This window comes from Lissotriton helveticus, chromosome 5_1, assembly GCF_964261635.1.
Source record: "Lissotriton helveticus chromosome 5_1, aLisHel1.1, whole genome shotgun sequence".
In the NCBI taxonomy this organism is placed as follows: domain Eukaryota; kingdom Metazoa; phylum Chordata; class Amphibia; order Caudata; family Salamandridae; genus Lissotriton; species Lissotriton helveticus.
The window spans coordinates 611,559,256-611,585,824 of record NC_136065.1 but is presented as its reverse complement, the minus strand read 5'-3'; the positions used below and the strand labels follow the sequence as shown (position 1 = coordinate 611,585,824).

Below are 26,569 nucleotides of genomic sequence, written 5' to 3'. Positions count from 1 at the left end.
CTGTTCTAGGCTGCTTTACAGGTGAAATGTGCTGGTGTAAGCAGCCTCCTGGCAAGAGCCCTGACACTTATTTTTTTACACATTAACCACTGCTATGTAGAACATATATTTTCATGGTACATAGATGTGAAGTTTAGAATAGAACATCTATTCTTCCTTATATGCCTTACCTTTCAAAATTCTGCCCTCAATATTCTGGTCCGGCGATACTCTGCTGCTCAATATTTACTAGTACAATCAAATTTTAACACAACGTGATGGGTTTCAGCATTTTGGCAGTTGTGGTATGTCCCTTGGTAATCTGGGAGGGCGAGGAGCAACCCTGAGAAATTACTATCACTGCTTTAATTCACAGGAAAATGTATTGGTCCTAGATCCACACAAAGACCCTCATATGGTTTTTCTTTTATCTCGCATTCATAATTGCGATGGTTGCAACAATTTTAAGTGCTTATTGTGTCTGATTGATTCTGCCATGTTGATTGCTTTGCTTCCTTCCCTAATTACATGGGTGACAAAGTGATTTCTCCATAGTATACAGTGGACGGTGTTGTAATGTTAAAATTAGTAAAATGTTCTGTTATAAGCATTTATACGGGAAACATCCTTTACGACGCAACTTTTACCACGCAGTACCTTTACAACGCAGGATTTACAACGCAAGTCATTACAACGACTTGCGCTGGAGGGCGCTGTAGGATAGGTAATAGTTTAATTTACTATCCAAAACCTTCCCTACTATCCACGGGGTCTGGAGTTGGAATAGTAAATTAAACTATTCACTATCCAGCGCCCCCCAACGCAAGTTGTTGTAACGACTTGCGTTGTAAAGCCTGCGTTGTTAAGGCATGCGTGGTAAAAGCATGCGTTGTAACGACATACATCCATTTATACAGCACACGTACAGCAAACAGTCTCCTGGAACTAGATAACATCACTATCACACAGCACTTGCAGTTTTAGTCATAGGCCTTTTTGAAAAGCCAAGCTTTCAAAAGTTGTCTGAATCTGAAGCAGTAGGAGGTCATCCTAATTTCAACTGGTATATGAGTTCCATATTCGAGGGGCGAATTCAAAATATTTATTTTCCAGCAAGAGAGAAATTCACACTTTTTATAAAGTCAATTGGAGGATTAGACATATTGAGGGTTATTTGGGGAGAGGGAGGTTGTGTATCAGTAAAGAGAAATCACAGAGTAGAAAGTGATAACACAGCGTCCCTAAAACAAGTGTGAACAAGAGCTCCAGTATTTGCATGGACGCATACAGCAGCTCTGTCTGCTAGCACCGAATTAACACATTAAATCCACACATTGATGCTGCCAAGTTTTAGAAGGTGTGATATTAAAACTCAAGCAATTACTGGATAACTTGAACTATCTCTGAAAATGTCAGGAGCTCTCATATTTCGGAATTTGACACTTTGTGTTCCATTTATTGGAAAGTTGTTTTAGGGGGGTTTATAATATAATGCCAGTAATGTGTGGTATTCTGAATACATAGCGCTTCGGGGCCTCGACAAAAGGTATGGATATGGTACAGAGTGCCACAATACAATATATTTCCAAAAGCACATTAGATAACGGCATTTCCCATTTGAAGACGAACATGTTTCCTTTTTAAATACATGAGCAGATCAGCAGCACTTAGCTAGTAGCTCTCAGCTTGTGACATCACTATATGTTGCTGTATCAACGCGTATGACGCCTCATAAGGCGGACTATACCTTTAGGATTGGACAAACGGGGCAGTAGACAGACGGTAGGCTCTCCGGGAGGTAAACTGATGTGGCAGAATACTTGAGACCTCCTGCCATCAACAGGTCACAGAAGACAGTGATATGTTGTGTACTTCCCAGTTAGAGAACGTTACATTAATGGCATATAGAACTGCGACCTCCCGATTGGTGGAAGCTGTTAATCATTCATAACCATTAAAATCTCCAGTGAGGAGGGAAGAATTAACTCTGGGCATTTGATCAGCAAACCCAATCAAAATCTCTTTGTCAATTTTTTGAACGGACATACCAAGATCTCAGAAGGTCTGACGTGTTGTGGGAAGGCAGCGGAGATCAGTGTGTGCCTGTGATGTACCTGTTCTCGTGTTTAGTAATTGTAATTGCATCTATATAGCTCTTACTACCCCTGATGAAGCATCAAAGCACTTTACGCCAAACAGCATGCTGCTCTGGAACCCATGTTCCATGGTTAATCTAGTACTATTGATTACTGTTAGTTATTTGGAATTAGTCTTCTGCACTCAAAGCAAACCATTCCATACAGTCATTCCAGTTTCTTCATGGTGGACTAAATTAATGGTAGTTAGTTGCAATCATTAGTAGCTGAATAATACCATGAAGCTGGATCTAGGTGTTACCTGCTGTTTAAATGTTCGTCCAAGCTTCCACGATTCCACCATTAAAAAAAAAAAAATGAATTCATATGTGCGTAAAAAACGCTTCATGAAAATAAAGCGACTTAGCAGCAAATGGCAGTTGCAGAACCCTCCACACTTTTTTTGTTTTGAGACAAGATTAGTGGGGATACAGAGAAGGGGAGAGTGGGGTATAGTGTGGGAGAGAAGTCAACGTGGGGTTGGAGCAATTGGACGTAGGTAGGGGTGCACCAGAGAAGTTTTTAAGGAGGTGGAAGGAAATAAAAAAAAAGTGAAATGCTACAAAATCTGGAGTGGGGGAAATAATGGACAAGTTGGGGGCGGGGAGAGAAAAGAGCAACACAGAGCATTCTGTTGTATTTGAGGAAAGAATCAGCGCATGAGGGTGGAGATAAAGACAATGTGTGCTCTCATTGAGCACTAAAAATAAAGTTCCCTGAATGTGAGTAGTGGAACAATATAAGTCATCAGTTCAATAGGATGGCAAAGAAGCAATGCTTCAGAGTAGGGACAAGAAGAAGAATTAGAAGGAAGGCCATCAAATAAGAAGTTGGCAAATGAAAGTGACAAGAAAACAAACCAGTGGCAAACCATGGGCTGCCATAGTTTTGCTATGGTCCACAACAGGCTGGAACTAAGAAAGAGTGGAGCCTAGAAAATCCTAAACAAAATTTGGAAAACACACCAGATTTTTTTTTTTTATAAAAATGTCAACACTTCATGCTCACATACAGAAGAACTAAACTACAGCAGGATTATAAAAATTTCCCCTGGAGGGCACAGGCCTCTATGGTCAATGTGTGGCATTTCTTTTAAAATAAATAACCACAGGTGTTTATGTGGCCTGTAAGAAATTGGGTTGTCGGTTGAGTGGGGTTAAACCCATCTCAAGCAGCAACCACAATACTTTTCAGGATGAAGTCACAAGCAAACTCTAAATTAACCTGTGCTTAACCCTCGGGTAGCTTGGCACAGAGCAGTCAGGCTTAACTCAGCGGAAATGTGTAAAATATTTGTTCAACACTTCAAACAGTAACAATGAGAAAACACCAGAAAAGCAGGCCACAACAGTTAGAAAAAAAGAGCAATTCTTAATAAATAAAACAACCAAAACAACAACAAAACCCAATCAGTTAAACAGGGGAAATGAATTTATAAAGAATTTATTGACAATAGTGTCAAAACCACAAAGCACTAACTTGGGATATCTTGTTGCGCTGGACCTGGTCAAAGTCACACTTTCAGGCTGACCTCAAAGGGGAGCGCAGGTCGGATGCAGTACCTATATTAATCCAACCGAGGTTTACCTTCTCAAGTTTGGCCCAAGAGTCACACTTATGTTGAAGAGGCCAACAAGGAGCAAGGTGAGTGTCCTCGGAGGTTGCCTGCATAGGGCGAAGAGCAGGCGTTGCATCGCAGACAGGTGGGATGGAGCTTCACGTTGGCAGTCCGGGCTCGAGTGGTTGATTCTGTAGTGAAGAGTCGGGCTGGCATCCAGGAGCGGCTCCTCCACTAGGGCGGAGGAGTGTCGCCCCACTTCTTCCTCGCAGTGCGAGAAAGCCAAAACATAAAATGGTAATAACTTTAAGTTATTACCATTTTATGTTTGCTTTGTACATTGTGGGCAGGCGGGTAGACGGGGCTGCTCTGCACTCCGAACAGGGCAGTGGAGGAGTGGTTTGCCCACACCTAATGTGTGCAAAGACTGTTTGGTCGGCCCTCTCGGACCACCCAAACCAGTCATGCACACTCTGCCCTTCTCCATGCAGGCTGCATTGCAGCCTGCATAGAGAACATGCCCACCCCACTAGCCCCTGGCTGGGTGCCGTCCCGACCAATCACAACCGTGCACTGCAGCGTTGTTATTGGCTGAGGGGAGGGAGCCTAGCTGCCTGATTCCTTTTCCTGTGGGAGGCAGGAGAGCAGGAGCAGAGAAGACGCGGAACCCGATGAAAGGTAGGTTTCATTTTTTTTTTTGATCCCCCAAGCAACCCTCCCTCCCGGGCAACCCTCCCATCATCTGCCTCCCCCACCCGCGAGCAATGCCGACTGTTCACTGATTCTCAGTGTGCACGGTGTGGTCTTGGTACAAACTGGCTGTTTGCAAAGAACCCAAAAGCTTGATTTAAGCTCACTGATTCACACCAAGGGCCCAGGACCTGAGGGGTACCACTTGGGGTCAGGAGCTCTCTGCCGCTTGGTCAGAGACTGGTTCAGGATGTTGGGAAGACTTTTATATCCTTGAAGCTCAGATCAAGAGGCAGCAGACTAGCTCTTGGACTCCCTCTTGTACCCTGGGTTCAAGATGAAGGTCTAGTTATCCTTCCCTAGACGAGAGGACAGCAGACAACAGTGCAGAAATTCCCTCAGAGCAGCAGTCCAGCAGAGTGGCAGTCCTTGTAGCAGCACATCAGTCCTTCCTGACAAAGTATCCACAGGTCCAAAAGTGTACTGGAGAGTTGGTGTCTGAGGTCCAGTATTTATACCCAGTTGTGCCTTTCAAATGGGAGAATAGTTTCTAGAGGCATGCCTTTGATGTGCACATATGCCTTGCCTTCCTGGCCCTGGCTCCAGACCAACTACAGTGAGTATGCAGCCCTTTGTGTGGATACTGGACACAGCCTTTTCAAGTGTAAGAGGGGTTAGGCTCAGCTCCTCCCTCCCATCCTGCCAGTAATAGTCAATCCAGTCACACATAAACTCCCCATTGTGTGTGGCTACCCAGGAGGAATACACACAGCCCAACTGTCCCCTACCCCCAGTCATCTGACCCAGAGACAGGCTTCAGGCACCAATGGCTATAGCAAGAAAATGGCAACTTTCTACAAGTAGTATTTTTGCTATATAAAATCTGACTTCGCCATAAGTTAGGATTTTACATTGTGATTCCAAAGACACCAAACATGAAGGGGTCCCTGTTTCCATTTGGAAATTATATTTATAAAATGTAGTAAGGTAATTTCAATGTTATGTGAGTGGTAGGCCTTGCAGTAGTGAAACATGAATTTAAGAGTTTTCCACCACTAGTACATGTAAAACTCAAAGGTGATTGTCCTACTTCTTAAATATATTGCACCCGGCCCTCTGAGCTGTCCAGGGTCTAATCTAGGGGTGACTTATATGTATTAAAAAGGATGTTTTGGGCGTGGCAAAAGGTTTATTTTGCCAGGTCGAAATGGCAGTTTAAAACTGCATATACACAGACTTCAATGGCAGGCCTGAGACATGTTTAAAGGGATACTGAAGTGGGTGGCACAATCAGTGCTGCAGGCCTACTGGTAGCCTTTAATTTGCAGGCCCTGGGCACAGGCAGTGCCACTGTACTAGGTACTTACAAGTAATTTAAATAGGCCAATTGGGTATAAGCCAATTATACCCGGTTTAGGGGAGAGAGGACAAGCACTTTAGCACTGGTTAGCAGTGATAAATTGCCCACAGTCCTAAGGCTAGCAAAAACAAGGTCAGTAAAAATGGAGAAGGAAGGCAAAATGTTTGAGGGAAGACCACCCTAAAGCTTGCAGGTCTAACATGGCCCCTTCTTTAATATCATTTGTGAAACCCAAAGCTAGTGGCCGCACCGTGGAAAGTGCTGTTCCTTAATTTGCATGATGATGTGGCTGAATGACATTGAGAAATGTATTCTGCCTATGCACTCACTAAATTGTACTCATACAAGCACAGGGGCTAAAAAATGCACTTAAGGACATACCAGCACACAGTGCATGTATATGAACTATTATTTTTCTGCGGCTCGGTGTTCACTAGATATTGGCCAAAAAGGCCTCTCCATTGTCCTGGTTTGTGATATTGTTACTTATCATCCAGGTATTGAAATCTCGGATGCGGTATTATCTCTAGATTTGATTAACTTGGCTACCTTGGACACTTTTGATTTCCTGTACTATATTCATGTGTGAAAACATTATCTAACCGGATTCACTCCAGCTTTGAAATATGATTGTGTGCCAGACAGTCTGCAAATAAGCTGAAAAAAATCAGATAACAACAAAAAATGTTGATGCCACATAAGATACTGCAAGAAACGTTCTTCAGTCTTGTTCTCAATGTTGTATATTTTCTCTGTCGCAGTTGAAAATGAAATCTAGCTTGTTCTCAAGTTGTTTTCCAATTTACTTCTTAGGGTCGTCCATTACGGGAACAGCAGGAAGTAGCCGCGGCAGTGATCCAAAGCTGTTATCGAAAGTACAAACAGGTAACAACAATATAAATGACATTATAGTCAGGGAAATGTGTGATTTCTGAAAAGTGTCCCAGGGATTTGTGGAAGGTTGAGAATGATAGCCAAGATTTAATAACTGAAGTATGCCACACGCTTTGCAGCAGTTCAGATTAAATTCTATATATTCATTTGGGAGGACTTTTCCTGATTGATGCATTAAATTAAATTACATCATGGATTGTGATGATACTTGCCAACTATAATTCCCTAAAATATTTTGACGTGATCCTTTTTTTCTCCTAAATTGCAAATGCGGTTTCATTTTGAGGAAAAAAGTATTTGTATGAGCTTAAAGGAAAAAAGATAACTTACTGTAAAAGAGATGGAAGACATTGAACAATTAAATGTCTGGCATACTGATTTATTTTATGTTAAAAGGGCCAATATGTTCGATTTAAGACATGATTCAGGGAATTTGGCTGTTTCTTTAAAATAAGAGACAGTTTCCATGAGAACTGGACTGCAGCCTCTCTAAAACATTTTTTTTAATGTATTTCAGTTACATGACAGTTCTCGCTTGCTAGCTTGTCTTACAAGGGTCTGAAGCATTGTCTTTAATTATGAAACCATATGTTTAATTCTCGAAAAAACGTATGAGTTTAAAAGCATCTGCTGTCGGATTTGTTGCTTTGCAGTTTTCAGGCAAGGATGGTGATGCAGCGGCACAATGTAATTCGTTTTATTTATTTATATATTAACTTAACTCTGTTCGGGCGTACGCCGGAGTTTACTACCCCCCACCCTGCCCCTCCCCTGCCCTGCCCCGCCACCCGCAGCACTGCCTCTAGGAGCCGCCACTGTAGGGAAGCAGTTCCTTACATGCTCCCCAACATTTGTGTGGGGAGGGATGTAATGATTAAAAAGCTGCCTAAATAGTATTCATATGGCAGGTCGTTCTTTGGCCCTCCTCCCACAAATTGACATTATTTGATGTAACCACTTATAGCTTCGCAACACTGCACGCGTAAAAATTTGGTGTGCAATTTGCGCCTACTATTTGCAATCTGCCTACATCAGGCCCATATTCAATTAGAAACAACACAACTAAAGGAGTTCATGTGATGAAGGGGATAAAAGAACAACCCAATCAAATCAAATAGTCTTAGTTTTTCTTCGATGTCAGTATGGATAAATATATCCATCCTTTCACATCAGTGGGGAAAATTATATTCATTAATGTCCTTGCGCTGGTTATTTAAATTTTTTGGGGCCCGTTTTGGATAGTTATTTCATCCTTTGATTATCAGTACAGATCAATATATTCATACTTTGATGTGTTGATAGTTACATTCATCGTTTCATGTAGTTATAGATAATTTTATTGATTTGATGATGTGATCATGGCAAATTATATCGACAGATCCATTCATTCGCTAATATCAGCGTAGGTATAGTTTCATTCTTGGACGTCAGCATGGGTAATTATAGTCATTATTTGATGTCAGTGCTCACACTTGCATTTACTCTTCATCTGCGTTGATAACTCTTTAATCTATGATGTCAGTGTGGATAATTGTATCTGTACTTTGATATCAGAGTGTGTAGTGTATGTTTTATCTGGTAGTTTGGATAATTCGTTGTATCATTTGCATTGTGGCTAGTTATGAGCATTCTACTGCTTAACAGTTGGTAGGTATCTATTTCTATTGGGATCATCCTTTTCAACGCGGATGTTACCCCGCAGTGCTTTTACGACGCGTCCTTTACAACGCAAGTCGTAACCACGACTTGCGCTGGAGGGCGCTAAAGGATAAAGAATAGTATATTTACTATTCCAACACCTTCCCTACTATCCACGGGGACTGGTGTTAGAACAGTAAATTATACTATTCACTATCCGCGCCCAATAACGCAAGTCGTTGTAACGACTTGCGTTGTTAAAGACGCGTTGTGAAGGCACGCGATGAAACGGTACGCGTTGTACCGTCATACATCCATTCCTACTGATTTCAGGGTGAGATCTAGCCTGGTATGTGCATTTGTTACGCTAGCTGTCATTGTCATGCCTCTAATTGTATACGTGTTTTTTTGCCATTCTCGTTCTTTTATGAAAACTGTACATATGGCTCTGGGAAATTGCATACTGCTTTGCCTTTTGTACACCCAATAATAGATGGTTTCTGGTTGTGAAGAAGAGGCTGGGGAGCACGCACCAAGACCTGTGTGCCTTTGATAATTGACTCCAGCTGTTGTTTTGCAGCATGTGACATGAACAAGCTCCTCTGGGTGGATTGCTGTCTCTCTAAACATGAATGTATTGATTGCCTTATGTGTTGTTATTGTTTTATTTCTCCCTCACATGAACGCATGACATATGCAACGTGTTGTGTTCTTCAGATGCCCTGTAATCTAACGAAATGTACACTTTTCCGAACTACCGGAAGGGTGTTAAAATCTTGGTGGAGAAAATATTATTATGAATGATTTAATTTTAGAAAAAAGGATGCCTTTATTAAGTTGAAAACTGGAGACAAACATAAGTACAAGTTGTTTCAGCAGTAAAAATATAAAGTCACGTCTTGAATAGCATTTGCAATAAACTTAATTCCTTGCTATTTTATTGTTCTTCAAAAACAACTGTCCTTTATTCGGACAGGCTTTTCTCCCAGTGCGTGTCTATTTCCTGCCCTGTCCACATGCCTCGCATGGCAGGAACGTTGAACCTCCAAATACCACCCCGCAAATTCCACGGACCTTAAGATGGTCATCCACAGGCAGCCTTGATGTGGATGGGCTGAAGGTCAAGGGAATTCCATGGCTAGAAACACACTGATTTGCAGTGAATAACCTTATCTGCCAAACCCTCTTAGTATTCCTGAAAATGTCTTCCATGTTTGATTCAGCAAAGATAAATCATTAACAAAAAAAGTATTAATAGCCGTCATTGGAGCCAAAAATGCCATTCACTGCAAGTGGAAAGTGTTGAATTTTGGAATTTGGTAAATTCGTGCTTTTTTCACATTAGCACTAGAAGAGAAACCTTTTCAGCAGCTGCGTTAGCGGTTGTCATGGATGTTGTTTTACTGTTTTCTTCCATTCACCTATTGTTTTTTCACAGGTGATTGTAGCTGTTAGTGCCTCAAACATTCTTAATTATATGGAACCGCTGTTTTGTATTCTAGAAAACCTCTTGAGGCTCCAAGGAACAGTAAACACAGATGGCTACATGTTTTGTTTAAGTCAGGTAGAATTACAGCAAAAGTTGCACTTTTCACGGTATTTTCAACCACCTGTAATGCAGGTTAATGTCTAAAGGTGAAGTACTAATCATGCTCAGCAGTATACTACCCTTTGAGTTTACTGCATTGCAGAAAAGGTTCAATTTTCCCTTTTTCTCTCCCGAATGCCCAAACCTCTAACTGATTATTCCTCACATGAGCAGGCCTGGCTTGTATCTCGCGTACACATTTGTCTATCTCCTGTTACCTGCACTGAGCACCGTGAGTTGCATTGTGTCACTAATGATTGATGGGCATTGCTACAACACTGCCAAGGTTGAGTTAATTGCTTTCACTACTTTTTTATATTTTGTTATGGTCTCTACATAAAGTGTGGGACCTTAAAGTGTTGAGTTCACTTCTTTCGCGCCGTCTGTCACTTCTGCTTTTGGAGTTGTAGTGTATTAACCAAAGTGAATAAACATATACCATCCCTTCTTTTTTGGAGTAGTTATGTTTACTTAAGGAACTGCAATTAGAAGTGTATGCAATAATTGCTGCACCAGAATAATTATCCTCTAAATATCAAAATAATCAAATAGGGCTCAAACTTGACGTGACCCCACTACTCAGAAGTCACCTATAAGAGAAAACAAAATTCTCTCCCAATAAGAATGATAGTGTCAAGGAGCACCAGAATCCATACAGTTCAACTGTACAGTACAATCACATTTTTTCAGTTGCATAAAATTCCAGCAAATTATGAAGACGGGAGTCTCGAAAGTTCATGTATTACATTTTTTCATTTGTATTCACGAATACATGCATCAGCCCAGCCAACGCGTTTTGTCCTATGCGGACTTCATCAGGGTTGGTATCTCAGTTTATCCAAAATCAATGGAGCGATCCTCCTTGAAACATATCAATCATGTGCGCTGGGAATCCCTGGTAGCGTCTTATAGATAAAAGGAAATCAATGCCTAGAATATCATATTTGAAGATTCACTATTTCTCCTCCAATATCGGTAAAACAGTCCTCATAGAGGAGCGTGCCCAGAATACATGCTGGGAAAATCCCTGCAGTTTCAGAAAAGTAGATAGGATACTAGCCTAGCGATCCATTTCTGGTAAATAGCAGCACTGTTTCCTTGCCATTCCTCTGTTCGCAACTAAACTAGTTATATTTACTGATCACATTCGCAGCAGTGGCCGCTCCATTAGAGCGGAGGAGACCCGCCGCGATCAGCAAATAACACGATTATAAAACGGGTTTTAAACCTGTTTTATTATCGTTTTATTTTAATCTTCTGGACCCGCCCCTAGGACTCTGACGTATCTTGGGGGCTGCTCCAGGGGCTGCTCCAGGGGATGGTGGGGGTGTGGTGGGCACTCCCTTCACTGCGCAGGAGGGTTTTGCAGGCTGTCTAAGGCCGACCAAACCCTCATAGGCTGGGAAGCTCTCTCCAGCTGCGTTGCTGGGGCTGTAGAAAGCAGGCACAAGCTCCTAGTATGACTAGGAGCGCAAGTTGCCGGCGCTCAGGTCAACGCTGACGTTGCTTTCATGCAGCATCAGGATTGGCTGCAATGCATTCTGGGAGCCTGTGCCCAGATGAAGGAAAAGCGCGATGCAGCGGGAGACGGTGGCGAGGTACATTTCTTTCTTTCTTTTCAGGTGTGTGTGTGCATACGTGCATGCATGGGTGTGAGTTGGTCCCTGTGGCCAACCACCCAGTGATTAATTTGTAAAAGCAAAAAAATCATAAGTGCCTGGGCTCTCGTCAGGAGGCAACTGCAGCTTGCACCAGACATTGCCCCCTCCAGCCCTACCAATGATAGTAGCACCACAACTACTAACCATCACACTCCTACGAGTGTGACAATTCTGATTTTCCAGGCCGCCAGATCTATAGGAATATTTAACAACAAGGGGTGGTGATGGACAGAGCTTCTGAATTAAGCAGAATACTCTCACCCAGTCAAGAGATCAGGGCTTGATCCAACACCGTTTTTTAGCTCACTGCACCATCCCAGCTCAGAACCTGGCTATATGCAAATTAGTCTGTCCCTGGCCCAGTGCATCATGGGAACAGGGCAGACCAAACTACCAAGCCAATTCTTTCACTGGACGGAAACAAGCTTCCGGGGACTTTTCCGGCTTGCTTGAATCCTGATGGTGCAATGAGCAAGGGACTCACGTCTGAGTATACCCTTCCACGCTTAGGGTGGACCACCCCCCTTTTCCAAGATCTATAGGAATGGCTTGGGCGGCAGGTATTATTAGTAAGTTTTAATGTATATTGAATTAATAATAAACTGTTAATGTGGTCATCTCAAAATTAGCCAGACATCGCCACCTTGTGGTCCGGTGTTGAAATTGCAAGAGGCCTTACTGTGCTGCCAATTCCACCTATATAGACACTTCTGGTGAAATTTAATTATTTTTCCAGAGCTTGGGCTAATATTCTGTATTTACTTATTTAACAGTCAGAAAAATTAATTTACAAAAGCATTGGTATTTATCCTAAATTCAGAAAGCTGTTTACCTTACTCTTTGATTCATAATGTGTGGTTGTATATATATATATTTAGTCAATAGAACCATTCATTCTTTCTCGTTGGACTCCAAATACCCCGCTATCTACTTCAGGGTATTAAGATGGCTAAAAAGGATCAAGGAGAATTCCCAGGGTGATTATTTAAAAAAAAAATAATAATCTGGAAAAAGGGAAAGAGATGAAGTAGACAGCAGCTTGTCAGTTCATTACGAAGTTAGAGGCACGTGTCTGCTTTGGTTAGTGTCCACCTTTGTTTTTACTTTTCATCCGGTAACATTTGTAAATGTTGAAACCTGTTTCCTGCTCGGTGAATATTTTGACTGACCTTTTTCTCTGATGAATCTTTTAATATCGATCGACACAGCTTTCCGTTCTGGTACCCAAGGAATGCTTAGGGTACCCAACTCCATTTGTCAAGCATCTTTTATTTCAAAGTCTGAAATTTTTTTATTGTATGTACCATGCATACAAAATAATACAAATAATTTTTAAAAAGTCTGAATAATTGTTATTAACATTTATTGCTTTTAATGTATAGGTTGCTTTCTATAAATATAACACTGACCTTCTATTTTATTCTCATCCCCAAGCTTACGTGGATAGCCTTGAAGGTAATCATTTAATAAGATACATGTAGCAATATTAAAGCATTTTCTCATCACGATATTCCTCTGCGTGCATGCGTTTGTGGTCACATTCTAACTAACCCGGAAGCGGAAGTACGACAAGGCTGTGCTGTTTTTCCTGTTGTTTGGTGTTACGAGTGGAACCAGTACCTCAGGTGATTAGGCACCCATCTGTAGCTGCTAGGCCTCCTCCAAGTGCCTTTGAGGTAACAGAGAACATCAGAGAGGGCACAATTCATTATCCTGTGTTTTGTAGGCCGGGGCAGCACTGATCAAGTGCTAGTGATGGCCACCTACAACCCAGGACCTCTAAAATGCACATAGTCTGTGAGTGTGCCAATACGCCACAGAATATTAAGGCTCTTCCCTTGACTGTAGACAGATGTTGTTACACAGCTCCGTGTAACAAGTGTGGGGTGTGTGTATGTGTGTGTACGGATGCATGCCTCGACATGCGGGTTCTTGCATAACTAACCTAGGTAGCAGCCTCCAAGACAATGCGTTATTCAAAGATATTCTCCTGTAAGAGAATCTGCCATTCCACGTATGAAACCTGTCCTGTCATATCTTTTCACATATGATGGGTGCAAGGCATGGGACAAACGCCCCTCTGAAGAAGAGTATGAAGTATAAACATTCCCTTTTCATCTACAATACGTATGACCTTTTCCTGATGGGATTTCCCCCTACAACGAAGGCAAATCCTTCAGTTCGCCAATCCCTACCAAGAAACGAGCACCATTCAGCATCAGTTGGAGCCGTACCTTAGAATGGCAATGAGATGAGTTTGCCAGCTAAAGGTGGATGTTTCTACAAAGCCATCTTTCAATTTTGGATGAATAATGTAACTCTTAAAAATCGTTCACAGTCTTACAGAGTATACAAAAGAACTGCCGGGACATGTAGTTGAGCTGATTTCAACATGGTTGATGCCTATATTTTTTCATAAGACTTTAGCATATAACTTGGAGCAGTGGGTACTCAATGAACGTGACGTCATTCACCCAAGAAATGTATCTTAAGTGTCTAGATTTTTTTCAAAGACGTTGGGTCATTGGTCAATGAATACAATGGAATTGAGATGGCGTCTTTTCCCAAATGTGCAACTCAGTCATCCTCGATTGGCCCGGTCCTCTCTGTGTCTTAGGCACTATGCACGTGTCGGCGACGGTTGCAGTGCAGTCACTGGGTGCAGGCTGGCCATGTTCTGTAAAGCCATGGCATATTTGTGGCACAATCCTTGGCCTTCATTGCCTTCCCACTTGCCTCCACTGTTAACATACTTGTGGAAAATAATGTTTGAGTACTTTCCTAGCAAGTTGTCATAAGCCCATCCATCAACCAACCACTTTATGGGGTCCTGTATAAGTCCTGCAATGAAATAGATTGGCATTAACGCAGCTGAATCACCGATAGTGCCTGGGTTTAGTTTTTGTGGATGAGGAATTATCGCATAACTCACAGTTGGAATAGTCATTGTGCTGCAATATTACCTGGTTTATCCTGTTCCACAATTTGCAACTCAGACTATTGCTTTCTATCCCATGCACAAAGACCACCAGGTATGGCTGGGGTCATAGTTTGCAAACTACATGGAATTTCGAAACGAGATCAAACTCCTGATTGTGCCCAAAATGGGATTACTGCAACATTTAGAATGACTACCTAACAGTGAGGCACTGGTTTGCAACAGTTGCAGAATGTGACTGCCCCACTGCAAAAGCCCAGACAGCTAAGTTGTGGTGAGCTGAATGTGCAATATTATTGTCTCTCCAGAGACACAGAAGGACAATCCACCATTTTGTGGTTTTTCCATTAATGCCACATCTAAGAAAGGCTCTGAGTTTGTCTGTAGTGTGACTTTGTAATGCAATAATACCCCTACTGGGCTGCATTGGAAAGCATAATGTGAAACATGTGCAGTGGAATTAGCGGAGGGTGGAAGCAACTGGAAAACATATTGCAACCAAGAAACAAATGAAACAATTATAAGGTAAAAGATGTTTTCGGGTTTTTGTGTCGGTCGGTCTGTTTGTCGTTGAGCGCACCAGTGATACAGTTCCATTTAATCTATAAAATCTTTTTCTGCAAAGTACTGTGTTCTAAATCCAGACACAACCACCAGGTTGTCATGATCTCTTTGTTACCAGGGTGTATTTGGAATCAAAACCTTAAAGACCCTTGAGATAGTGGAACCTATCCCCGAACAGCATGGGCTGTCTGTCAGATTCATTCCTAATGTGCAGAAATCCTCTGTTGTGCTCATAACCACATTATGTCCCAGTTTGTGTTGGTGACTTAGGGCCTTATTATGAGTCTGGAGGTCCACGGACCGCCAGACTCACAGTGGGGGTCTCCCCCGACTGCCCTATTATGACTAGAGTGGTCGGACTGCCCTGGAACCACTGCAAACATCAGGGAACCACCGTTCCCTGTTGGTTGTGTGGCGGTCCTGAGGCCGCAATATGCTTGTGGCCCGCCAAACATATTAGGATTTTCCACACTGCCACACTTTTCATGACAGTGTGACTGCCAAGAAAAGTGTGGTGATGAGGAAACAGAGAGGGACCTACAGGGCCCCCTGGTGCTTCACATCATGTGGATGCACACAGAGGGGCACATGTTGTGCCCCTCTGCATGCATGCACACCAGTACCTGCACGTTATGGACTGCAGCAGTTCATGCCATACAGGTACAGGTTTTGACGTTCCCAGGGTGGTGCCTATTTCATACGCATCACTCTAGCAAGGCCATATAACCGCCTGCCAGAGCAGGAGAAAACTCCTGATCTGGCGGGTGGATCCTACATGGGTTTAGCGGAGCAGGTGTGGGGAAGTCCAGCTCCCGCACCGCAAATCGCATACCAAGGCCCTTAGCCAGTTGGACATTTTGGTCTAAAAGGCAAATGATCACTCTATCATGCTGAAGAAATGTGACCAGTGCCTAGGAATCATAGGATTCCATATCAAAACATTAAGCAAGATATTTGAAAGCACCTAGAATTTAATATTGTGGCAAGATGATAGCCATCTACAAACCTTTTGTGGTTTGTGACTGACATATCTAATAGACTCAGAAAAAGGTACTATTTAAAATACAGCGCTACCTAAACCACAGTGTATCAAAGACCATAACAATGAAAATATTTCACTATATTCAACCCCTAATTTCTATTTAAGATCTGTAATTTAATCTAAATTACATAACATTACACCCTGCATATTCAACAAATGTTCTCATAACCCACTCGTATGTTAATTTAACACCAGCCATTGTGACACTCGGCCCTCCGTGAGGATTGGATCGAAAGAGTAACCCTACTAGAGTGCTGTATGGACACATTCTATATACACACACCCACTCCATGCACAGATTAAAGCCCCAAGACACTCACTATGCCACCCAATACAGACTGGGCCATATAGTAGACAAGTGGAACATCAACCACACATGACCACACTTAATATTGTTGTCTCTGTCCTATAATATGCATCCACCAATACACTAACTTTACATTACACACTAACACAAATTGACGCTGAGAGTTGCTCAGTCCCAGTAAACCACAGCACTAAGAACCACAAGAAAGCAGATGATCACTACTCAAGTATCAATAATATAACATTAAATCCTGCCAACTTGGCAACATGCTTTAGTTGAGTGAGTAGATAATGTGATACCGGGAGCAACAAGTCAGGCTGTGCCATATGGTTTAATAAAAAAAAATCGTCAGTGATTGACAGATCTTTCTAAAAGACCCTATAATAGCTAGAAATTGTTTCGATCAAGATGTAGCTCATAACATAGACGTCAATCACTCATCTACATCTTCTCTGTGTCTTGTGATATATATATATATATTCTGTACAGCGCTAAGGTGACTCTATTAAACCCCTTTCAAAGGGTTGAACAACGCGTGGATCAGGAGAGCATGCCAGCAGCTTCACCTGCTTGTCTTGTTCTGTTGCACACTAATGCTAACTATGTGCTTGCTAAATCCAATCACTGCCCCTATGGATTCATTCCATTCTGGTAAACATTAATATCAATGACAAGGGCAGGCTGACATTAATTTTGACATGAATGCAATTTGTATTATGAAGTTCTGTCCTCGTCAATCTGTGATTATATTAAACCTAGAAATTGAATTTACGATGTCACTTGTAATGCAGACAACAGAAGGCGAACGAATGCCTTTTCTAAATAGCTCTGCAACGCATGCTTAATTCTGGCTGCTGGATTCTCTGGAACGTTTTAATCTAGAAAAAGCGCAGTTTTTCCTACGACTTTTTAGGATTTATGAACTACAATGTTTTAGCTATATGACAAGGACCATGACAATTTCTTGTTGACACATAGCTTATCCTGGGAACAAACTGCACACCTGGTAAATAGCAATAGCCTGGGATGCGGTGTTTACCAGGTCAAATGTGCTCCCCATTCTGATTTAGCATCTCAGGATGGGGATAACGCTCTGACACTCCCTTCCCCCCACCACCACCTTTTTGAGGTGTGGAACTCGGAGTGTGCACAATTTGCCAGCACACTTTGTGCTTCACCTGGCCAAAATCAAGATGCAAAAACCCACACGCAAATTGCATCTAAATCAAGACCTGTTCGGACACAAAGGGAAGTTTTGCACCTGAATCAGGATTAGCATACGATTTGAAATGAGGATATAGAAAGCCTTGGTTGAACATTGTGTAGGCTATCTTTGTACTATTCTCATTATTCAGCCAGCTCATGCACAGTTTAGATCATGGATACTCGCAAACATTTGCCCTGGGGCCAAAAAATATGGTATGTGCTCTCACCAAGGGCTGCATTGATGCTGGCAGAGTAGGGTCAGTGGAGGGTGGTTGTAGAGTAGGCATAGCGGAACAAGGCATGTACACGGTGTGGACTGTGAGTCATGTAGATACTTTTGAGGGTTTTATTCCATATGACCCTCTAAATTAAAACCCTAGTCTCTAGAAGAGACATAGATTTGACAGTACAGTGTTAACCCCTTCGACGCTCATGACGAGCTGGGCTCGTCATGAGGTAGCCTCCTCGCACGCTCATGACGAGCCCAGCTCGTCATGAAACATGGGAATGAGTAAATCTCAGCGTACGGGCGGAATTCCGCCCGCACGCATGCGGTTAAGATGTATTTGAGTTTGTATCCCTCTACTGCACCCTGGAGTAAGCCATCTCTTCGTGGTATTGCTACATTTGTAGAGTCAAGTGTACACTAGGAGGTAACTTGATTAAGAAATTGGAACGAAATAGAATCTTAGGCCTCACAATCTTGCAATTTGTAAACATTAGGGGTGCTTTGAAAGAGACTCAGTTATGGTAGTGAGTGCTATGAAAAAACAACCTTGACAAAGCCAAACCATCAAGGAGTGCAATTCATGGAGGTGGGTAGACACAAACTGCCAACCTCCTTCGATACTCGTTGTACTGTTGGACATTTTTAACCATGACACTAGGACAATTAACGTTTAATCTTGGCTGTGACACTTTGCTAAACTATGCTGTTTGTGAACTCTGTATTAAAAGTCTGAGCAGGTTCCACACATATTTATTTGGTGAGCATAGTCCCCTTAGTCTCACTGTTGGAATGGCTCACACCCCAGTTGTTGTTTGATGAGCAGGATGGAAAGTATGGAACCAGAAATTGTTGGGGGGATTAATTAAGGCCTCCAGTTGCGACAAATTGTACGCTCGGCGGCAATCAGTTTTTAACATATTTCTCTGCTTCTTTTTTTCGGAAATAAAAAGAATTTAGATCAAACTAAACATTGGTAGTATGTATCCGAATAGAAAACATGATTCTAACTGAACAATCATTTAATATATTTCCCATATGGAAACTAAAATGTGATGTAGTGAAAAAGCTATGGACCTCGAAACAAGGATTCCTGCACTGTGGTGGTGGTACTTCTGTGTCACCAAATTGTATCCTCATGGTCAAATCATGTCCATCCTCAGCCTTTGTACCCTTAATGCTAAACTTAGCACTCCACTGTAAACTCGCTTGCCAGTAGATTATAAATAAAAACCTGTATCTGTCAGTATGATCTGCCTGTGTTTCATATTGACAAAAGTAATATGTTGTGGGGCTTTATCTCAATTAAACAACTTGATTACTGTTATAGATTTTCATTAACCTAGCAAGCTCATCAAAGGTATTGTAGTACTGGTTCATGTTAACTTTGCCACTAGGAAAAAAGCACATCAGTACATTGTGAAGGCAAAGCCCAGAACTGGAAATAATGGTTCCACAGGGGCATGGTAAATATGACTGCCCAGGCCATTGCGGGTCTGTGTATATGATTCATCATCACTAACCTGTTGCATATATTTCCATCATGTATATGTCCACATCCCAGGGCCCAGTGAACTTTCCCTGAAGAAGCAAGGACTAGCTTGAAGTTATGTGCGATCAAAGAATATTTAATTAGATTTTTTGTAGTGTTAAACACTGTAGTGTGTACAGCAGATATAACTAAGGAACTATGCTGGAAAGTTGCAATTGCAGCTTTGTATATCCTGTGGTCTCAAAGTGTTTTGCTGCTCAGCCTGTGTGAATGTGATGTAATAGAATGTTCATGAGTGCATGGCTCGGATGAGTGGCCAGTTGGGAAGGAGTGGGGCTGAGCAGGAGGATGCTGCTCCCAGTGGGGAACATTACTTACCATCTCACTTGTAACTGAATAAACCTACTTATATAATCTACACTACTGGCTACTGGACTGATTACCTACAATTACGTACTTGATTTACAAAACAGCTCACGGTCAATTCACCTGTGAACTGGGTTGCAGTACAGTGCCCACACTGACGGCTTTGGAGACAGGAGCACTAGGGAAACTCAATGATTCCGGCAATATCTTATACTGTGCTTCTTTTCGTCCCCAGTATGCACTTTATAAAAAGATGACGCAGGCTGCCATCCTCATCCAGAGCAAGTTTCGCAGCTACTACGAGCAAAAGAAGTTTCAACAGAGCCGGCGCGCGGCTGTGCTGATCCAGCAGTACTACCGGAGCTACAAAGAATGCGGCAGGATGAGGCAAAGGCGTCGGACAGTCTCCATCGTGCAGCACAGAATAAGGTGCGTTCCATTAGCAGCAGGACTTCATGGTCAGTAACTGCATAACTTCAGCAGTGGCCAACTGGTCTACAGCATTTCCTAGATGGGTTGGCACAACTGCTAATTCCTTATGACTAACTCTGTGCCAGCACCTAGTGGACTTTCTGGTCTCCCATCCTTTTAGGAAACCTCCAAAAGCCATTTTAGCATAATCTACTTCTGCCTTGTCTCTGCATAAACATGAAGGAACGCCAAGATCCAACACAGTCTTCATTTTTATTGCGGGTTCAAATCTTATTGTGGCAGGTAAGCTGTGCTCTGCTGTGTATAGCTTACATCCAGTTTGTGGTGTCAGCCTCTCTGGTCTGGATACATTTGTCACACTTTTCAGGTGGTATCTTTGAATTTAAGTAGACCACACGCAAAGCATGTGCACCATTATTTCCAACTATTGTATTATATTTTTCTACTGTATTGTAGAATTTAAGAACTTATTAAAATTATTGAGGACATAGAAGTAAGGGACCTATGTAAATCTAGATATTGAAGCTAACTGGAACAGGTATGTTGTGCAACAACTATTAACTTAAATGAAATATAACAGTGTCAGTCAAGACTGTCGAGGACACCCAAAAGGCAACATAAATGGAATCACTGTGTAGACGATTCACAAAGTCTTCTAAAGCTACTGATTTGAACAGTTGTGATACGTGCCACTGCACTCACAATCGTTCCAGAAATAATGGGTGTCCTACTCCCTAGATTAACCATTCAAAAAACTCTTACAAATATCAAACACAAAGGAGTGGAAGGGGCACAGCCAAGAGTTAACAGGAATTAAATTGGTCACCTGTGTTCATCGATTTTCAGCAATTTCTAATGAGCCAATTTGAGAACTCAGCGGTCTCATAAATCTTATGCAGTAGAAAAATGTCCTTTATTTCATTGTACAGTATGATGGTGAATACAGTCAACTAATTTCATCCCAAAACACAATGGGAATTCTTCAAAGCTAGGGTAATTTGTTCAGATTTGATCAATATTCATCATTCCAAACATTAGAGTGGCATATCTTGAACTCAGTATTTTTCTTTTTCAATGTAGGACATTTCATTTAATTTTCTCATGATCTGAGGTAATCATTGACACACAATATCGATGTGAGGCCACGTTGTGTTCGGTATTGGTTACAGGCCCTTACAAGAGTGTAAGCATCACAAAGTGGTACCGACACGTCCTATTATGAGATAAATACTGTATTCTGTTCTGCTGCCATGCTGCTATCCTTTAAGCAGTTCTCTGTCACTAATCTTCCTTCCAAACCCCTGCTTTGCTCTGTTTAGAAGCAGTCTACTGACAAAGAAGCAGGACCAAGCTGCTCGGAAGATAATGAGGTTTCTGCGTCGCTGTCGTCACAGGTATGCAACCACTGGGGCATTTTACAGTATGTTTGCTAATCAGGTCTGTTGCTTTATACAGTGTGCCCTATAAGAGTTCACAATTCAATACTCATGGTTATTTGTATGTGTCATGCTCCATTTACATTATCTTGTGAAACATCCGTATATTTTGTAAATTGGCGAAATGAACTGTTTTACGCCATGATCCCTTGATATGCTTCTACTGTGGCAATGCCTATTTTTTCCTATCATGGATCTATAGTGTGTGCACCCATTGGCACAAAAAATGGTAGGCATTGCCATCTTGGTTTTGGGTTCATTAGGGCTGCATGTGTGCTAAGTGGTGAGATAGGAGTTTATGTCTAAACTCCTCAAATAAAGGTGATATTCTTTTTCTTGTTATTATTTTATTAGTTCACTGGGCTCTGTTTGCATTGTGCTGCAACATTTTAAACTGTCTTTCTTCGCTTGTCCCCTGGTGCGTACACAGTTGCTGCATTTTAGTGTGGTGTATATTTCAACTTAGTTATGGTGTAGGAAGGACCACTCTTTCTACTGAAAAAATAATTCATAAAATATTGTTAGCTTTGTTTGTTGCTTACTTAAATAGAAAACATCTACTTCAGTGAAAATATCACTCTAAATTAGTGCACTGTAGGCCTAGGATACATAACAGATCCAAGCAGAAAGGAAACATACATATTATTAAGTGCTTGAATTGCATCAAAAGCAAACCATAGTTCCTGGAGCAATTTTAGCTAAGAAGGGGAAACAAGGCTGGGTATTCTGCTGTGCAGAGCTGTTTCAGAACATTAATTAGAAATACCAATAATAATTTTTAGTGCAATAGATTTAGGGTGGAATGAGTGGACTTTTAACATTTCTTTTACAGATGCTTGTGCGAAAGCCAACAGGCAACAATCCAGTGGCGTTGAATACTGACCACAGAATTGTTGGTATTGGGGCTTATGGTTCATTTTTTCAAAGGGAGAATCATGTTCCCTACTTCCAGTTATAGGACAAGCTACCCTGTTTATTGATTATAAACTTGGTAAATCTGTGCATGCATGTTTGTATGAAAGGACAACATTTCTATGGATTTTTTTATTTTGTATTTTATATATCGTGGGTATGGCTCAGGGGGTATCAGAGCACTTTACAAGTGTATTGTTTGCAACAATAATCGGAAGAATAGATTTGAGCTACTGCACAGCCAAGAGTCTTTCAAAGAGAAGAGTCTTTATTTCCATTTTAAAGGTAGTATGATGAGGGGTCATATAGAGGGTCGTAGGAAAGGAGTTGCAGAGTCTTTTGTGTGGTGTCGACAGTTTTAAATTGAGCTCTCGCCTTAATAGAAAGCCATTCGATGGATAGCTAGATGGGTATGATGTGGTCAAATTTATTGTGTCCAGTAACACAACTGGCTGCAACATTTAGAATGGCTCTGAGTGGCTCTAAGTGTGCGCTTCGGATCCAGATCCGCCTTGGTTGGGACAGTGCGCTCTTGGCCATGGCTGTGATTTGACTCCGGAAGTTGAGCCAATTGTGGAAGATGGAGGCAAGAGACTTGGCATTTTGAACAATGGTGGGTTGGCACAGCAGAGAGAGTGGTTGTGAGCATTCTTGTACAGTTAGGTTGGATTTCTTCAGAGATACAAGGATGAATTCTGTTTTCACTGGGTTGTTAAGTCATAGGTGCTTGGACAACACCAGACAGACTCAGGGGGCTTTTGCATTTTAAATTTGGACCATACATCAAGCTTCCAGGTGGACAGTGTACCGTTTGTGGCGAGAATGTTTTCTCCAACAGGATCAATAGACTTCCAGCCAATGGGCAGTCATGCTGAGGTAATTCAGTGTCTGATTGGATGAGGTGGGTGGAAATGGAGCTTGGATGTTGATTAGAAAGATCTTTAGGATGATCCACTCAATGATTGGCTCCTGTGTTCTGTGTTTATGCTTGATGAACGCTTCGAGAAGCATCTCAGGTTGATGAACATAAATGTTGACGTCACAGGAAGCACGAGTTTGCGCAAAAGATGCTGCAGTCAGGTTTAAGGCCTGTTAAATGAGTTTTAGATAGATGGTCTCCTTTGGTGCTCTGTGCTATTAGAAAGGAAAAGGGTGGAAAAAAGACTTAGGCACATTTCTCACACCACTACTTCTCACCGACAGGTGTGTACTCACTTAGATCACAGGACAATGTAGTAGCATTGGAACTAGGGGTGTGGGAGGTGCTAGCACACCCCATTTAACATTTAAGAACTTCACATGATGAAAAATACATTAAAAAGACATATGAAATGTTTTTCTTCTGCAGCATTTTCTGTAACTTAAAATATCAGGAAAGTCTTCTGACAAACTGCTGTTAAATATTTTAACATGAATCCCTACTTTTTAATTTTTATTTCTATGACTGCAAACTGTCCTTGAAACTAATGAAACTGTCCTGGGTGCAGGCATGTATGGAAGGAGGCTAGAGAATGACAGATTTTTGTAACACAGAGGTAAATAAAATCTGTTACAAAACTAAAATTTGCAGGTATTTTCGTTTATCTCAGAAGCACACTAAGCATATGATTCATAATTGCGAAGTGAGACTGTGAAAATAAGATTTTAGTACATTCAAAATAAACCAAGAGACTTTATAGAAGACTAAAACTACGTAGATGTATTAGTTTTCCATTTTCATTGTTTTCATTTAAAATTAACCACAACTGCAAAACCAACAATTGCTTGGAGCAATTCAGAACATTTTCAGGCAAAAATATAGGTTTCTCATTGAAATGTTTTTATTTACGCCTGCCAGAAATCCTCAAAGGGAATCCCGGCTATCGTAAATCGGTGTACTGCTGGGGATTTATGCAGCATAACCCCCACCCCGAAAATTGTTCCAGCACCGTTGAGACTATCCACTTCTAAAGCAGAATCCCCATCATATGACTCAAATTCTGATATTTACTCACTTAATCTATAAGAGAGATTGTTCAGTTTCAGATAGCAGAGATCTTCTAGACCGTGTCTGATAGCCGCGACTTTAATTAATACCTTCGTCTTGCCTTTTCATGTTCATTATTTTTAATTGAATATAAAGTTAGCCACAGGGAGGCAGTGTTTTACCACAATTGCAATACTGATTCAACCACAAAGGATTAATGAAACTAATAATTTTAGATGGGATGAAAATAATGTAACTGGACTGAAATTGTGTTTACGATGAGAATACTTGGGTTTACTGTGTGTTTTGTAATGCATAACAGCTGAATTATATTGCCTGTTTGTCTAAAAAAGGTATACACCCACGTAACACAGACTGGTTATCCCTAAATTATCGTCAGGTACAAGGAATAATAATTACACACTGCTGTACATGCCTCAAGCTAAACTTGTCTTTAGGGCCTGAATAGTTATTAGTATCCAACTCAATGATTCAATCTGTTAGTATACAAGTCAATGATAAACGAATTATCAACATCAGAAGGATGAAAGCCGAGTCTGCCCTCCTGTGATATGATGCTATGTTCTGGAAGTTATCCATGTATCTCTTCAGGGGTTGCATAAACCACTTAGCTGGTCTATACAAGGGGAAAAAGCTCTGATGGTTCTTGACAGTCTAGTGCATTTATGAACCTCTTATGAAGTATTGGTTACCCAGCTGCTTCACAGCTGACATTTAAATTCCATTTATACAGTGCTTACCACGCCCGACAAGGCGTTGAAACAATATTCCCATCCTATATTAAATGTGGTATCCCCATCCAGCTCCTTCCACGTGTTTTTGTTCGACTATACTACAGTGACGTTCAGCTGTACCTTGGAGTGCCATTGGCCAATGACTTCCATTTTGTGAGAACGCCTCTCTCCACCATTCCATCCTAGAAGAAAGACGTTTGCATTAATCTCTAAAAGATATCGCCTGCAAAGTGGAACCTTCGAGAAATGTCTCCATCTCTATTGCGCTATGCCAAGTCCCTTGGTTTCTACGAGGACATAAACCAATTTTTCAAAGACTACGCCACAAAATATTCTCATATTGCCCGGTGCCCGAGTTACCTACTCCGAAGAACCAAGCCCTGTCTTACCGACATTTTTCAACCACTGGTCAAGGGCTTGTTTTGTACTTTCTGACTTAGACAGGGGTAAAACTCCGCTGGCCAGCCTCTCTAGCCCATAAAAGTGGATGCCAGTCTGCTCTACCGGGAAAAATGTTGTCACATCAACCACCGCCCTTCCATCCCCGACTGCCATCATCATAATAATTATAAATACTCTTCCTGTATAGCAAACTCTGCCATTTGGTCTCTATGCTCTTTCAATATATATTATTTATTATCTAGCCCCAAGGGGCTCATTTTATTGACCTCAGAATCAAAATGCCACCTGTGACTTGTAACCTGTGACCTTCAGGTTACGCACAGATCTCTCCAAAGGATGTATATCAAACTTGTGTGTTCAACTTGCCTATCATCCCAGAAGACCATATATATATATATATATATATATATATATATATATATATATATATATATATATATATATATACATATATATATATATATATATATATATATATATATATATATATATATATATAATAAGCTTTATTTCGGAAATTGCCTTAGAAGCAAACAATAATTTAAACTGTAAAAAAGCATGAAATAAAAACACTTAAAGACATAATAGATAGAATATAGAATAATTAAGAAGCTGAAATACCCACAGTTAAAAATATTTATAGTACCCACAATTGAAACTAGCGGCATGGCGGGGGAGCACCACAACAAATTTGGAAAGCAGGAACTGGATTTCATCCAACAACTCCTTTACCGGTTATCTTCTACTACACATTCTATACAACTAGTACACACAAGGATATTACCGCTATGACTGGGCGACCATATACACAAACAAGTGAGATGCATGACAGGCAGGCTCCTTTAAGCCTCAGCATCTCCTGTAATGCCTCGCTCACCAGATTTCAAATTCAAGACACTCTAAAGAATGTACAGTGGCAGGCCTTCTTCACATATGTCCCAAACTATGGAACAAGTGTCCTTGTGTCTTACAAATAAAAAATAAAAAAAAGATAGGAGGGTCAGTTTGGAGTACCGCTGGAT

At 41.3% G+C, this 26,569-nt stretch overlaps 1 protein-coding gene across 1 annotated transcript in view; it reads left to right on the top strand.

The window, feature by feature from the left end:
* Positions 1-26,569, top strand: part of CAMTA1 (calmodulin binding transcription activator 1) — a 3,172,802-nt gene that overhangs the window by 3,100,625 nt on the left and 45,608 nt on the right. Inside the window, exons 18-21 of the mRNA XM_078642975.1 lie at positions 6,536-6,607; positions 12,938-12,958; positions 19,880-20,073; positions 21,396-21,470. Of these exons, the coding sequence (XP_078499101.1) occupies positions 6,536-6,607; positions 12,938-12,958; positions 19,880-20,073; positions 21,396-21,470 (362 nt within the window). The remainder of the gene's footprint in view (positions 1-6,535; positions 6,608-12,937; positions 12,959-19,879; positions 20,074-21,395; positions 21,471-26,569) is intronic.